Source organism: Podarcis vaucheri, assembly GCF_965113315.1.
Source record: "Podarcis vaucheri genome assembly, chromosome: 8".
NCBI classification, from domain to species: Eukaryota; Metazoa; Chordata; class Lepidosauria; order Squamata; family Lacertidae; genus Podarcis; species Podarcis vaucheri.
Genome location: NC_138766.1, coordinates 91,468,359 through 91,480,580, shown reverse-complemented (window position 1 = coordinate 91,480,580; position 12,222 = coordinate 91,468,359). Strand labels below are relative to the sequence as shown.

Here is a 12,222-nt window from a genome sequence, read left to right as displayed (position 1 = left end):
TGCGCGCCGCCAGCTCTCTGCAAAATCGTTATTATTATCTTTTCAACAGTTAAATGCCATGCAAAGAGACACCTTCCAGGAATTTTATAATACGTGAAATTTATCATATGCCTTTTCTTGTGGTTCTGCTGTTTAGCCTTTTTTATTATTATTACGTATGTTGTTAATAGAAGGTGATTGTTTTACTACCCAGACCCTGAGATCACCTCTTTTTTTAAAAAAATCATTTTTATTGATTTTCCAATAAAAACAGCCAATCAACACATCCACATCATAATCCAATTAAAAACAAGAAACTAAAATTAAAAAAAAAGACTAAATTGTAATCCAATTTGTAATTATTGGTTTTTCGGGAATCCCCATAGTCTGGACCTCTGAAGCCTATCTCCAAATTTTCAGCCCTGCCTCTTCTCATTATTTTCATGTTTTCCACCTTCTGGTCTTAACGCTTTAAAGTTCTCGACCCTGAGATCATCTTCTGAGGCCCTTCTTCATGTGCCGCCTCCTCCAGTGGTCCAGAGGGTGGCAACACAAGAGCAGGGCCTTCTCTGTGGTGGCTCCCTGTCTGTGGAATGCTCTCGCCAGGGAAGTTTGCCTGGAGCCTTCATTAGACACCTTTATGCTCCAGGCAAAAGTGTTCCTTTTTAACCAGGCCTTTGGTTGACCTGATTGACATCCTATACCCTTTTAAAATGTGGCTCTTTTTTGGGGAATGTTATTGGGTTATTTTTTTTATTCTTATTTTATATATTGCAATCTTTTCTGTGAACCGCCCTGAGACGCCTGGGTACAGGGAGGTATATAAATTCAACAAACAAATAATAAAAATAAATACTGATGATTCTTGTCATTGTTTTACTGATGATTTGTTAATTGTTTTATATTATTTATGTTGTGCTCTGGTCCATGGGGTCACGAAGAGTCGGACACGACTAAACGACTAAACAACAACATTTATGTTGTGATTGTGATGTGCTACGATGTTATCATTCACTGTATGTAAGCTGCTTTGTGACTCGTTTGAGTGAAAAGCAGCATAAAATAGCAGTTTAAAAATAGCTAAAAATACAACAATTTACAAGATACAATAATTATTAGAACAAGCCAGAATAAGAGCAGGGAGACAAGAGTCGCTGAACAGCAGGTTAAAACAACTAGAATTATAAATATTACTAAAGCACTCCTGTTGAAGACTAGGGAAGAAAAGTCATGTTTCTGAAACACAGGATTTCATAAACGGAATAGTAATTGTGCCTCTGTAAGGTTTGCATGGAAATATAAGAATTGAAATGAAATGAAGAAACGTGGACCCTTTTCTTTAACAATGTAAAGACCAAAATCAAGACCTTGTTATATCAATAGCTCCATCTTCTCAGTGGAGAGGTTACATTAAGTAATATGTTTGAATGTTGAATGTGTTGTGTGTGTGTGTGTGACGATGGATACATAACATAATGTGATCGACAGACGGGATTCTTTAAAAAACACTTTTATTTAAATCCCTAAAACAGCCAATTCTAACAAATAAGGTAGGCTAAAACATCGGTTTACAAATGCTAACAGCATTGCAACAAGAAAGGGGCAAGTGCTGTAGGAGCAGAAAGATATTTATTTATTCGCAAACCGTTCTCAGTTTTCAAGCACCGCCCGTCTCCCGAGTGATCCCTCTTACGCTGTACTTGAGGCGCTCAGCCCCCACTTGTGGTTCAGGGGTCCTGCCATCTCAATCCCACCCTGTAAAACAATTTTTCCATGTCTTTTCAGGGACACCTGGAGCGTCCCTGTCACAACCTATTTCAGAAATCCTTCTCTTCCAGAAATCAGATTGCAAAAGGTCGTTTCCTTCCATTGATATTTAAATCACACCACTTGGTTAGGGAGGAAGCAAATTTATATCCATATCACCACCCTTGTTTATTTATTGCTAAGGACATCTGGCACTCTAGGCATGCAAAACGGTTTTGCAATCCTGATCTGGCCCATCTTTGCAACAAGGGTAGGGTAGGCCTTAAAATAATTTTTAGCGTTTTTAACTGCTAAGCAGGTTACAGGCTGAAGGTGTGCTGGTGGTGTTTATACAGCCCTGATATCCACTCTCTTGTGCAATTATTTCCCCAAAGTTTTCTTGACCCCTTGATGTCCGTTTGAAGGGAGAACGGCAACAGACCTTTGGAAACAGCCTGGAAATTGCTGAAGTTTTCCTGCTCTAGATTATATGGCCAAGTTTTGTTTTTCTCCTTCCCCTCTTCTGTTTCCTGGGCGATGTTCCTCCAAAATCCACCCACCCTCTTCCTGAAGCCTTACAGTCTGGTCCACAGGAGGCCGAAAGCGAGGGCAGCTACAAAAGCCGTGGCGGAGATTGCGGCTCTGGCCTGTTGCCTGGAGCCAACGTTGCAGAGGTCGGTGTCACAACAGTAGGCCGGGCGAGTTTCACCGATCCCATCTGGCTCCGAAGGCACGCAGTTTTTGGCGCAGGATTTGGTGACGGTGATGTTTCCGAAAAAGGGGTATCCTGGAGGGAGAAGGTGGAGAAGGGAGGCTTTTCAGCGATGCTGCTTTGTTCTTCAAAGCAAGGTAGCTCAGTCGGTAGAGCATGAGACTCTCAATCTCAGGGACATGGGTTCGAGACTCACGTTGGGCAAAAATATCCCTGCACTGCAGAGGGTTGGGCTGGATGACCCATGTGTTCCCTTCCAACTCTACAATTCTGTGATTTTATGAAATATCCTGGTTCCTATTGTTAGGGATGTTGGGAGGCTGTTCTTTGTTTAGCCGACAGCTTGCCAAATGTCCTGGATGACCTATCCAAGGTCAGCTAATAAACAGGAGCTAATAAACAGGAGATGCATTCCTGATGGCTAGAAATCACTCTGCAACCTTGGAATGCAATGCGCACCACAGTTTGGGACAGTGATACTCCCTTGGGAATGGGGAGGCAGAGAAAGATGGAGATAAGGGTGCATTGGCGAAAGCATCCCAGGTGCGCGCTGGCTCAGTTGTCAAGGCCATGTGTGCCTAGCTTGAATATTAGGGGTGCAAATCACAAGTGGGCCTAAAATATATAAATTGATTAATTAATCACTTAGAGCTTCTTACATCCCTGTTACAAGCTCCTGTAGTGCTCCAGTCTCATATTTTTTTATATATTTATGATTTTCAGTTTTATACATTTCAATAATTTTACCTTCATTTCAACATTTTAGAACCTGACTTCCCTCTTTCTACGGTTCCTTAAATTTATTTTTAATATTTCCCGCATATCCAAATTAACTTAATTTGACCGTTTATTCATCTGCTTTAAATATATAATAAATAAGGTAAAGGGACCCCTGACCATTAGGTCCAGTCGTGGCCGACTCTGGGGTTGCGGCGCTCATCTCGCTTTACTGGCCGAGGGAGCCGGCGTACAGCTTCCGGGTCATGTGGCCAGCATGACTAAGCGGCTTCTGGCAAACCAGAGCAGCACACGGAAACGCCGTTTACCTTCCCACCGGAGCGGTACCTATTTATCTACTTGCACTTTGAGGTGCTTTCGAACTGCTAGGTTGGCAGGAGCAGGGACCGAGCAACAGGAGCTCACCCCGTCGCAGGGATTCGAACCACTGATCGGCAACTCCTAGGCTCTGTGGTTTAACCCACAGCACCACCCGTGTCCCAAATATATAATAACTGCAGGTTATTACAATATTCCTGCCCATGTGCTTATCTGTTTACAGGTTGTTGTTTGTTTTTTGTAAATATTCAATAAACCATTTCCCCTTTTATAAAAAGTTTGCCGTCTTGATTTCTTATTTAACCAGTGTCGTAATTAACATCATTACATTTATATCACAACTCTCCTTCAAGGTAGGCTAAGCCGAGAGACAATGACTGGCCCAAGGTCACCCAGTGAGTGGGGATTTGAACCCCCGCCTCCCAGGTCCCAGTCCGACACTCTAACCACTACACCCCACTGCCTTCAATGGAGGGAGGCAGCACAGTTCATGAAACTGCCCTCTTCTGTTGAGATGAACAGATCCCGCCCAGAGTGGATCACTTGCATGCAGCCAGTGGCTGCAGGATCAAGGAAGATACCCCGAGTTCCAGTGATTTTGAATGCAAATCGTGAAAGTGATTCTTTAACTGTGCTTGGAGCGGGTTGGGCTAGATGAGCTTTGGAGGTCCCTTCCACCTCTACGATTCTATAAAAGGCCAATGCAGGAACAGAGGAAAGGGTCACTTTAGGCCAGCCTTTGCCAACTCAGCGCCCCTTCCGCAGGGTTCTGGGCTACAACTCGCAAGAGCCGGCGCAACCAATGGCCAAATGGGATTTGAGGTCCGAAACCAGGGTGCCCCTGTTTAGCGGAGGGCTGATCCAGGGTTTTGGTTGCGTCCCCACGTCCTTACCTGAATCCACCGAGTGCACCGTTATCTTGCAGTGTGTGCTGTCTGCGGAGCAGTTGACGAAAGTCAGGCAGCTGCTGAGGTCGGTGGGTTCTTTGCAGGTATAACACTGCAAACAGAGCCCTGTAAGAGAAGGAAAGGGAATTGGTGTGCCAGACTTCACCTCCGGCGGAGGGGCTTTGGTTCTGTCTGCCATTAAATGTGCCAAATCCCCGCAAGGATTGTCAGAAACTGCCATACACTGAGTCAAACCACATTGCTCCATCAAGCTTGGTAGTTCCTACACTGGCTGGCAGCTGCTCTCCATGGTTTCAGGAAGGTTCCTGTTCCCTAGAAATGCAGGGGAATGAACCCAGGAATTTCTGCATTTAAAGCAGCTGCTCAACCACTGATCTATAGATCTATCTAGGTCAGTGTTTCTCAACCTTGGATCCCCAGATGTTGTTGGACTACAACTCCCATCATCCCTGAACTCTGGCCTTGCTAGCTAGGGATGATGGGAGTTGTAGTCCCAAAACATCTGGGGACCCAAGGTTGAGAAAGGCTGATCTAAGTAAAGGTAAAGGACCCCTGGATGGTTAAGTCCAGTCAAAGGCGACTATGGGGTTGCGGCACTCACCTTGCTTTCAGGCTGAGGGAGCCGGCGTTTGTCCACAGACAGCTTTCCCGGTGATGTGGCCAGCAGGACTAAACCACTTCTGGTGCAAAAGAACACTGTGTTGTAAGCCAGAGCACACAGAAATGCCATTTACTTTCCCACCACAGTGGTATCTATTTATCTACTTACACTGGTGTGCTTTCGAACTGCTAGGTTGGCAGGAGCTGGGGCAGAGCAACGGGAACTCACTCCGTCGCGGGGATTCGAACTGCCGACTTCCAACCAGGAAGCCCAAGAGGCTCAGTGGTTTAGATTGCAGCGCCTCCTGCGTCCTGGACAGATCTATCTAGTGAGCCCTGATTCATGAGTCGTAAGTTGAAGCTTTCCTTTGTCTTTCATCCTGAGACATCAAGCACCAAGAAACCATGGGTTCATGCCATGGAGGCTTACTCAGAGTAGAACCACTGAAACTAATAATTCCAGGTGGATCACGTCCATTAATGCCAATGGGTCTACTCTGAGTAGCACTAACATCGGCTACAACCCCATGTTCTTCCCCTCTATCAAATCACAGACTGAAAGTTCTTATTATTACTAATAATTAATTCCGTTAATTCCCGTCACAGAAACCAATCAAGAACTTACTTATGAGGACCCCACAGCTTCACAGAAAAGGCTGAGCCCTATCAATTCTATTGTTGTTGTTATTATTAATATTATTAATATTATTTGTATTATTTGTATATCTGTAGATCTCAGATATACAACACATCAACAGAAATACAAGATAAAAAACACAAAATACATAATGAAAACAAGGACGGGACAAAACTAGTAACCAACCCACCCCTCCCACTTTAGTTGTGATTTCAGCATCGACGGTGCTTGGGCTGTATTTTAAATTGCATTTTAACCTGTCTTTTAAATTGGTCCCCCCCCATTATGTTTTTATTGTAATTTTACTGGTGTTAGCCGCCTTGAGCCCGGCTCTGGCCGGGGAGGGCGGGGTATAAATAAAATTTATTATTATTATTATTATTAGGCTATAATCTAAGGCCCGTGGGCTGGATGTGGCCCAATTGTTTTCTCAATACAGCCCACGGACGGTCTGGAAATCAGCGTGTTTTCAAATGAGTAGAACGTGTCCTTTTATTTAAAATGCATCTCTGGGTTATTTGTGGGGCATAGGAATTCGTTCATATTTTCCCCCCAAAATATAGTCTGGCCCACCACATGGTCTGAGGGACAGTGGACCGGCCCTCTGCTCAAAAAGGTTGCTAACCCCTGGGCTAGAAGACCCGTTGGTTCCCTTCCAATTCTACAATTCCACGATTTCTAAGAAATCGTAAAGGTAAAGGGACCCCTGACCATTAGGTCCAGTCGTGGCCGACTCTGGGGTTGCGGCGCTCATCTCGCTTTACTGGCCGAGGGAGCCGGCGTACAGCTTCTGGGTGATGTGGCCAGCAGGACTAAGCCTCTTCTGGTGAAACCAGAGCAGCGCACGGAAACGCCATTTAAGAACTCGCAGAGCACCCCTGAGATTGTACAGAGTGCAGCTCCAGATTCTCAGTCCTTGGGTGGCCATAGCCGGCCACAACACCTCCTTGAGGGCAGGGTTCAGCTTCTCTTTCCTTCACACAATCATTCCAGTTTCACAGCCAAGCCACCGGCAACACCCCGAGATAGAATTGAATCTTACCAAGTTTTAAGGATGCCAGGAAGGCCAGCGCAACAGCCAGGAGTGCTTTCATCCTTGCAGGCAAACTCTGGAGGCTTCTGAACACTCCCAGGCGGCTCCTTTGCTCCCGTTCCCAGTCCCTGCTGGGCTCTGCTGGGACCTTATTATATACCTGGCCACAGCCCTTTTCCTGTCCTGCGCTCAGCTGTGCTGTCAAGGGGAAAGGGCTCTCTCAGTGGATGAGAAGAAGATATGCCTTTGTTTGCGGCCACACCTCCTCCATCCTCCACCCAGTTCTTCTAGGGACATGCCCAGGAGCGAACAAGAGGGAACAGAGAGGTGTCAGTCAGAAAAAAAAGAAAAGTAAAAAGGACGCAGGCTTGATCTGGGACAGAAGTAGACCTGAAAGGTTACCTGGAGCTCAGTGCTGGAAATCTGGGCAGACAGTCCTCTCTGACGATAGCTGTCAACATTTACCTTTTCTTGTGAGGAATCCTATTCGGAATAAGGGAATTTCCCTTAAAAAAAGGGAAACATTGACAGCTATATCTCTGACGCACCTTCTTGTCTGCTGGGGTCTTGGGCTTCTGACGGTGCAAAAGCCATTTGTGGTGAGGGTTATCGATACCGGTGAATTTTTCACCTTTCGACTTCCCCAGATGAGGGGTGCTAAAAACTGGTAGCATGACTTTGGCCTATTTTGGTCAAATCAATGCAATTCCGTTTTGCTTGGTGTGTAAAATTGCACAGATACCATTGAAAATGATTGCCCCAGTACTTGCAGCTAATATAGTTACTGATTGGTTGATCTATATTTAGGGTTTCGCCTGACATTTCAGGAGAGAAAAGTAAAAGTCTTTCATTTTGCGAAAGCTGTTTCTGTGCTTCTTCGTCAAACCAAGCTAGATATTGTGCAATCACAATAAATAAATAAAAGCAGATTTGAATTCCTCAAAACCCAAAGCACGTTTTGCAAGAAGAAATTTGCAAATGCTAAGTTTCGGCCCCTGAAATGAGACACTCTATTAATGCAGCCTCGTTAATGCTGAGTAGAGGCGATATTCTGAAAATATTGGCCCATTAAGATTATTATTCCAGGTGGTGAGTGCAGATGGGTCAGTTTCGTACAAAATCAGAGCCCACAGAGACTTCGTATAGTAGACGAGTCTCGAGGGATGGAAATGTGGAGATGAGGGTTTGGTGAGGAGAAGTGGGCTTTTGGTGGCAGAAGTATCTCGAAGGGATGAACGCAACACCCAGGTGGGACAAAGGTAAAGGTAAAGGTACCCCTGCCCGTACGGGCCAGTCTTTCCAGACTCTAGGGTTGTGCGCCCATCTCACTCTATAGGCCGGGAGCCAGCGCTGTCCGCAGACACTTCCGGGTCACGTGGCCAGCGTGACAAAGCTGCATCTGGCGAGCCAGCGCAGCACATGGAACGCCGTTTACCTTCCCGCTGGTAAGCGGTCCCTATTTATCTACTTGCACCCGGGGGTGCTTTTGAACTGCTAGGTTGGCAGGCGCTGGCAGGGGATTCGAACCGCTGACCATGCGATCGGCAAGTCCTAGGCTCTGTGGTTTAACCCACAGCGCCACCCGCGTCCCTCAGGTGGGACAAGTCAGTATAAAATCAGAGCCTGTGTACATAAGAACACAAGAAGAGCTGTCTCTTGTTCTCACAGCTGCTAGCCAGATGTGGAAACCCCCAAGCAAAATCTAAGTACAAAAGCATCTGTCAGCTCCTCTGCATTCCAGAAACTGGGATTCCCTTTTCTTTTTCTTTTTATAAATACATCTTTATTGGTTTAAAATACAGTCTTACAATAAAGGGAAGCACAACAAAGTTAAGCACAGAAAAGAAAAGAAGAAGAAAAAAGAAAGGAGGGGGGGGGAAAGAATTCTCTGCATCAAAAAAGTACAAAAAGTTTAAAAGTAACTAGAAAAGAAAAAGAAAATAACAACTAAAAGCACCAGATATTTATACAACATCATGTCTTATCCAATAAAGTCTTCCAATCGTTCTCATTCTACTTTTTCTATTGTCTTGATTTTATCACACAGTTTCTTTTATATCTTTTCCCGTCAGAAACTGGGATTCCAAAGTATTGCTGCCTCCTTCTGTGGAGGCAAGAGCATAGCCATTGGGGCTGGTAGCCATCAATCACAGAATTGTAGAGTTGGAAGGGACACCCAGGGTCATTTAGTCCAACCCCCTGCAATAGTCCCCTCCCCCTCCGTGAATCCGCCAAATCCTCTTTTAAAGCCTTCCAGCTTGGCGACCGTTTTTTGCATGTGTACAGAACCTAGCAGTCTGCTGGTTAACCAGGAGAAATTTCCATTGGCAGATTCCCACTGTGGCAGAGGCAGCTCAGACCTGCGGGCATAGGGCACTATATAAATTCAATAAACAGCAGCAGCAGCAAGAACAATAACAACATACTTCTCCTGGTATGTCCCACGGAGGACCTTACAGTCTTCAAACAAAAACATCTTGGAGGTTAGGCTGGCCTCAACCAGAGCCAGGGCCTTTTCGGTTGTGGCCCCGATCTAGTGGAACGCTCTGTCACAAGAGACTAGGGCCCTGCGGGACTTGAAATCTTTCTGCAGGGCCTGCAAGACAGAGCTGTTCCACCAGGCCTTTGGCCAAGGCACAGCCTGACCCCCTCCTTCTGTAATCCTCATGGAACTCTAGCCCAATGGTTGCCATTAATTTGACTCTGAATTGATTTTAGAATGAATTGATTTTAGAATGCATGTCAATTAATTGATTGTGATTTTATGTAAATTGTGTTACTTTTATTGTTGTTAGTCGCTCTGAGCCCGGCTTCGGCTGGGGAGGGCAGGATATAAATAAATTATTATTATTATTATTATTATTATTATTATTATTATTATTATTATTATTAACGATAAGAACGTGGGTGTACGCAGCATGCTCCCAGTTGTAACTAAGAGTGCAGCCTTAAGCACAGCAGACTTTTTATTCCATTTCCCCAGGGCCTTCAAACTCTGCTGGTGCTTTATATTTTTTCGCTGCTCCTTTCCCCCAGCCTTGTTGTACGGTAATAAATCACTCCATCCTAAGCGCTAGTCAATCTTTAAGGGCCAAGATGGGGAGACGCTGGGAATAAAAGGAAAACTATTCTTTGCTCTTGGCTGAGTTTCTCTCGAAATGTTTTGTCTCGAAACGACACACCTTCCTAGGCCTCAGGCCAGAAAAAAACTCCTTTTTTTGGGTACATTTTTGGGAGGGCAGGGTGATCTGGAGAGATAGAGGATAAGGGCCCCACCTGAGAGGGCACACCTCTCTCACAAATACCTGTCCTTTTGTCAAGGCTTTGGTGCTCATCTGCTGTGAACGGCCTCTCCTAAACCCAAAGCGACATTCCGCTACGAGGACAATGATTCACGAGTTTCAATATTTTTACAAGCGTTTCTGGGTGACCTTGTAAAACGCCTAATTTTTGTGCCGATTCACGGTGATTCATGTCCCCAAAAGCAACAGGTAATTGGCTCTGGGTGCAGCAGACTGGAGTCCGCAGCAAGTTCTTATGCCGATTCACGGTAATTCATGTCCCCAAAAGCAACAGGTAATTGGCTCTGGGTGCAGCAGACTGGAGTCCGCAGCAAGTTCTTATCCAATCTCCACCGAAAATATGCAGAGCAGCAAAGAGCCTGCAAGAATTTTTTACAATTTTCATTACAAATTTAATTGTTTTGGTAGGAAAGTGGGAATATCTAAATTAATGGTTCTTATTAGTCGGAGTAGCACCGAGTTAAAAACAAAAGAGGAATGTAAATGGGCAAAATGGATGGTAACTGCAGCCAGACAGGCTATAGCAAGTAGGGGTGAGTGGAGGAAAAAACCTGAATAATATGATAATTTTAGAATATCTCACTGTGAAGATACACAGAATGAAAGGGATTAAGGTCAGTGAGAAAGAGGAGGATTGGCTTGAGAAGATATTGAATTATTTGGGTAGGTGTGAACAATTTGGGGTAATTAAAATGTTAAAAGTTAAATAAACCTTGTGGAGGGAAGAAGAAGAAGAGTTTGGATTTGATATCCCGCCTTTCACTCCCCTTCAGGAGTCTCAAAGCGGCTAACATTCTCCTTTCCCTTCCTCCCCCGCAACAAACACTCTGTGAGGTGAGTGGGGCTGAGAGACTTCAGAGAAGTGTGACTGGCCCAAGGTCACCCAGCAGCTGCATGTGGAGGAGCGGAGACCCGAACCCGGTTACCCAGATTACGTGACTACCGCTCTTAACCACTACACCACACTGGCTCTCCTCACACAACCACTCCTCACACTGGGAGGAGTGTTAACGTATATAAAATTGTACATATGGTTGATTTGACTATGCTATTATAGATTATGTATACCCAATGTATCAGCCGCCGGGGGGGGGGTGGTTCACTGTTTGTGTTTTGATTGTTGGTAAAAAATAAAAATTTTAAAAAACAAACAAACTTTATTATAAAAATAAAAAAGAGCAACCAAGTGTCGTCTTCTGGGAGGAATGCATGTACAGATGTTAAGTCTTGCATGCAGTCGTTACACACGGCATCAAAATGGGCTTGGGAAATACTTTACGGTACAGATTCAAGTCACATCCATGCAAGGTCTGCTTCAGTTCAAAGTGTTAAGATCATTTCTCCATATGCCTTTAGCATATGCGGCGCCAGAGTGCAAAAAACTGCCCGGTGCCCCCAATTTTATTTTTTTTGAGGGGGGAGGCCAAAGTTGTTGAGTGTCTTTTAGGGGGGCAGCTCAGAGTTGTTTGGGGGGAGGCACACAACCAAGAGAACATCTTAAAAAGCAGATACATCACCTTGCCAACAAAGTCCGTATAGTTCAAGCTATGGTTTTCCCAGTAGTGATGTGTGGAAGTGAGAGCTGGACCATAAAGAAGGCTGATCGCCGAAGAATTGATGCTTTTGAATTATGGTGCTGGAGGAGACTCTTGAGAGTCCCATGGACTGCAAGAAGATCAAACCTATCCATTCTGAAGGAAATCAGCCCTGAGTGCTCACTGGAAGGACAGATCCTGAAGCTGAGGCTCCAAGACTTTGGCCACCTCATGAGAAGAGAAGACTCCCTGGAAAAGACCCTGATGTTGGGAAAGATGGAGGGCACAAGAAGAAGGGGACAACAGAAGATGAGATGTTTGGACAGTGTTCTCGAAGCTACCAGCATGAGTTTGACCAAACTGCGGGAGGCAGTGGAAGACAGGAGTGCCTGGCATGCTCTGGTCCATGGGGTCACGAAGAGTCGGACATGACTAAACGACTAAACAACAACAATGCAACACTCTCCCATGCCGCTACAGGTGGAGAGCAATCCCTGCAGAGGCTTGGGAGGGAAGCTGCGTGCCTCGTGTGAGCAGCATGCATGTGCTGGGCGGGCCTTTCGACGGTCTGCCAATCCCAGGCGCGCAGGAGGGCGGAGCCGGCCGGCGGCCTCAGTGCCCGCAGCAGAAAAGCCTGCGGCGTTCTGATGGGCTCTGCGCCGCTCGGCAGCGGCTGTTGGCTGGCCTGGCTCTTCATCACTGGACTCCAAATCT

The 12,222-nt window shown here is 45.5% G+C and overlaps 1 protein-coding gene across 1 annotated transcript; it reads right to left on the bottom strand.

Annotated features, from left to right (window-relative positions):
- Positions 1-2,242: 2,242 nt before the first annotated feature.
- On the bottom strand, positions 2,243-6,890 carry LOC309539606 (ly6/PLAUR domain-containing protein 2-like). Its single transcript, XM_082236002.1, has 3 exons — positions 6,681-6,890; positions 4,387-4,506; positions 2,243-2,512 (listed from the first exon to the last, which is right to left on the bottom strand). Exons 1-3 carry the CDS (start codon positions 6,730-6,732, stop codon positions 2,301-2,303), a joined length of 384 nt encoding a protein of 127 aa, XP_082092128.1. The 5' UTR covers positions 6,733-6,890; the 3' UTR covers positions 2,243-2,300.
- Between the last annotated feature and the right edge of the window lie 5,332 nt (positions 6,891-12,222).

Excerpts from the sequence above, each read along its gene's own strand:
- LOC309539606 (XM_082236002.1), bottom strand. The coding sequence starts at position 6,732 with ATGAAAGCACTCCTGGCTGTTGCGCTGGCCTTCCTGGCATCCTTAAAA. Across the intron at positions 4,507-6,680 it reads CCTGGCATCCTTAAAACTTG|GGCTCTGTTTGCAGTGTTAT; the intron begins GTAAGATTCAAT and ends CTTCTCTTACAG. Across the intron at positions 2,513-4,386 it reads GGTGCACTCGGTGGATTCAG|GATACCCCTTTTTCGGAAAC; the intron begins GTAAGGACGTGG and ends TTCTCCCTCCAG.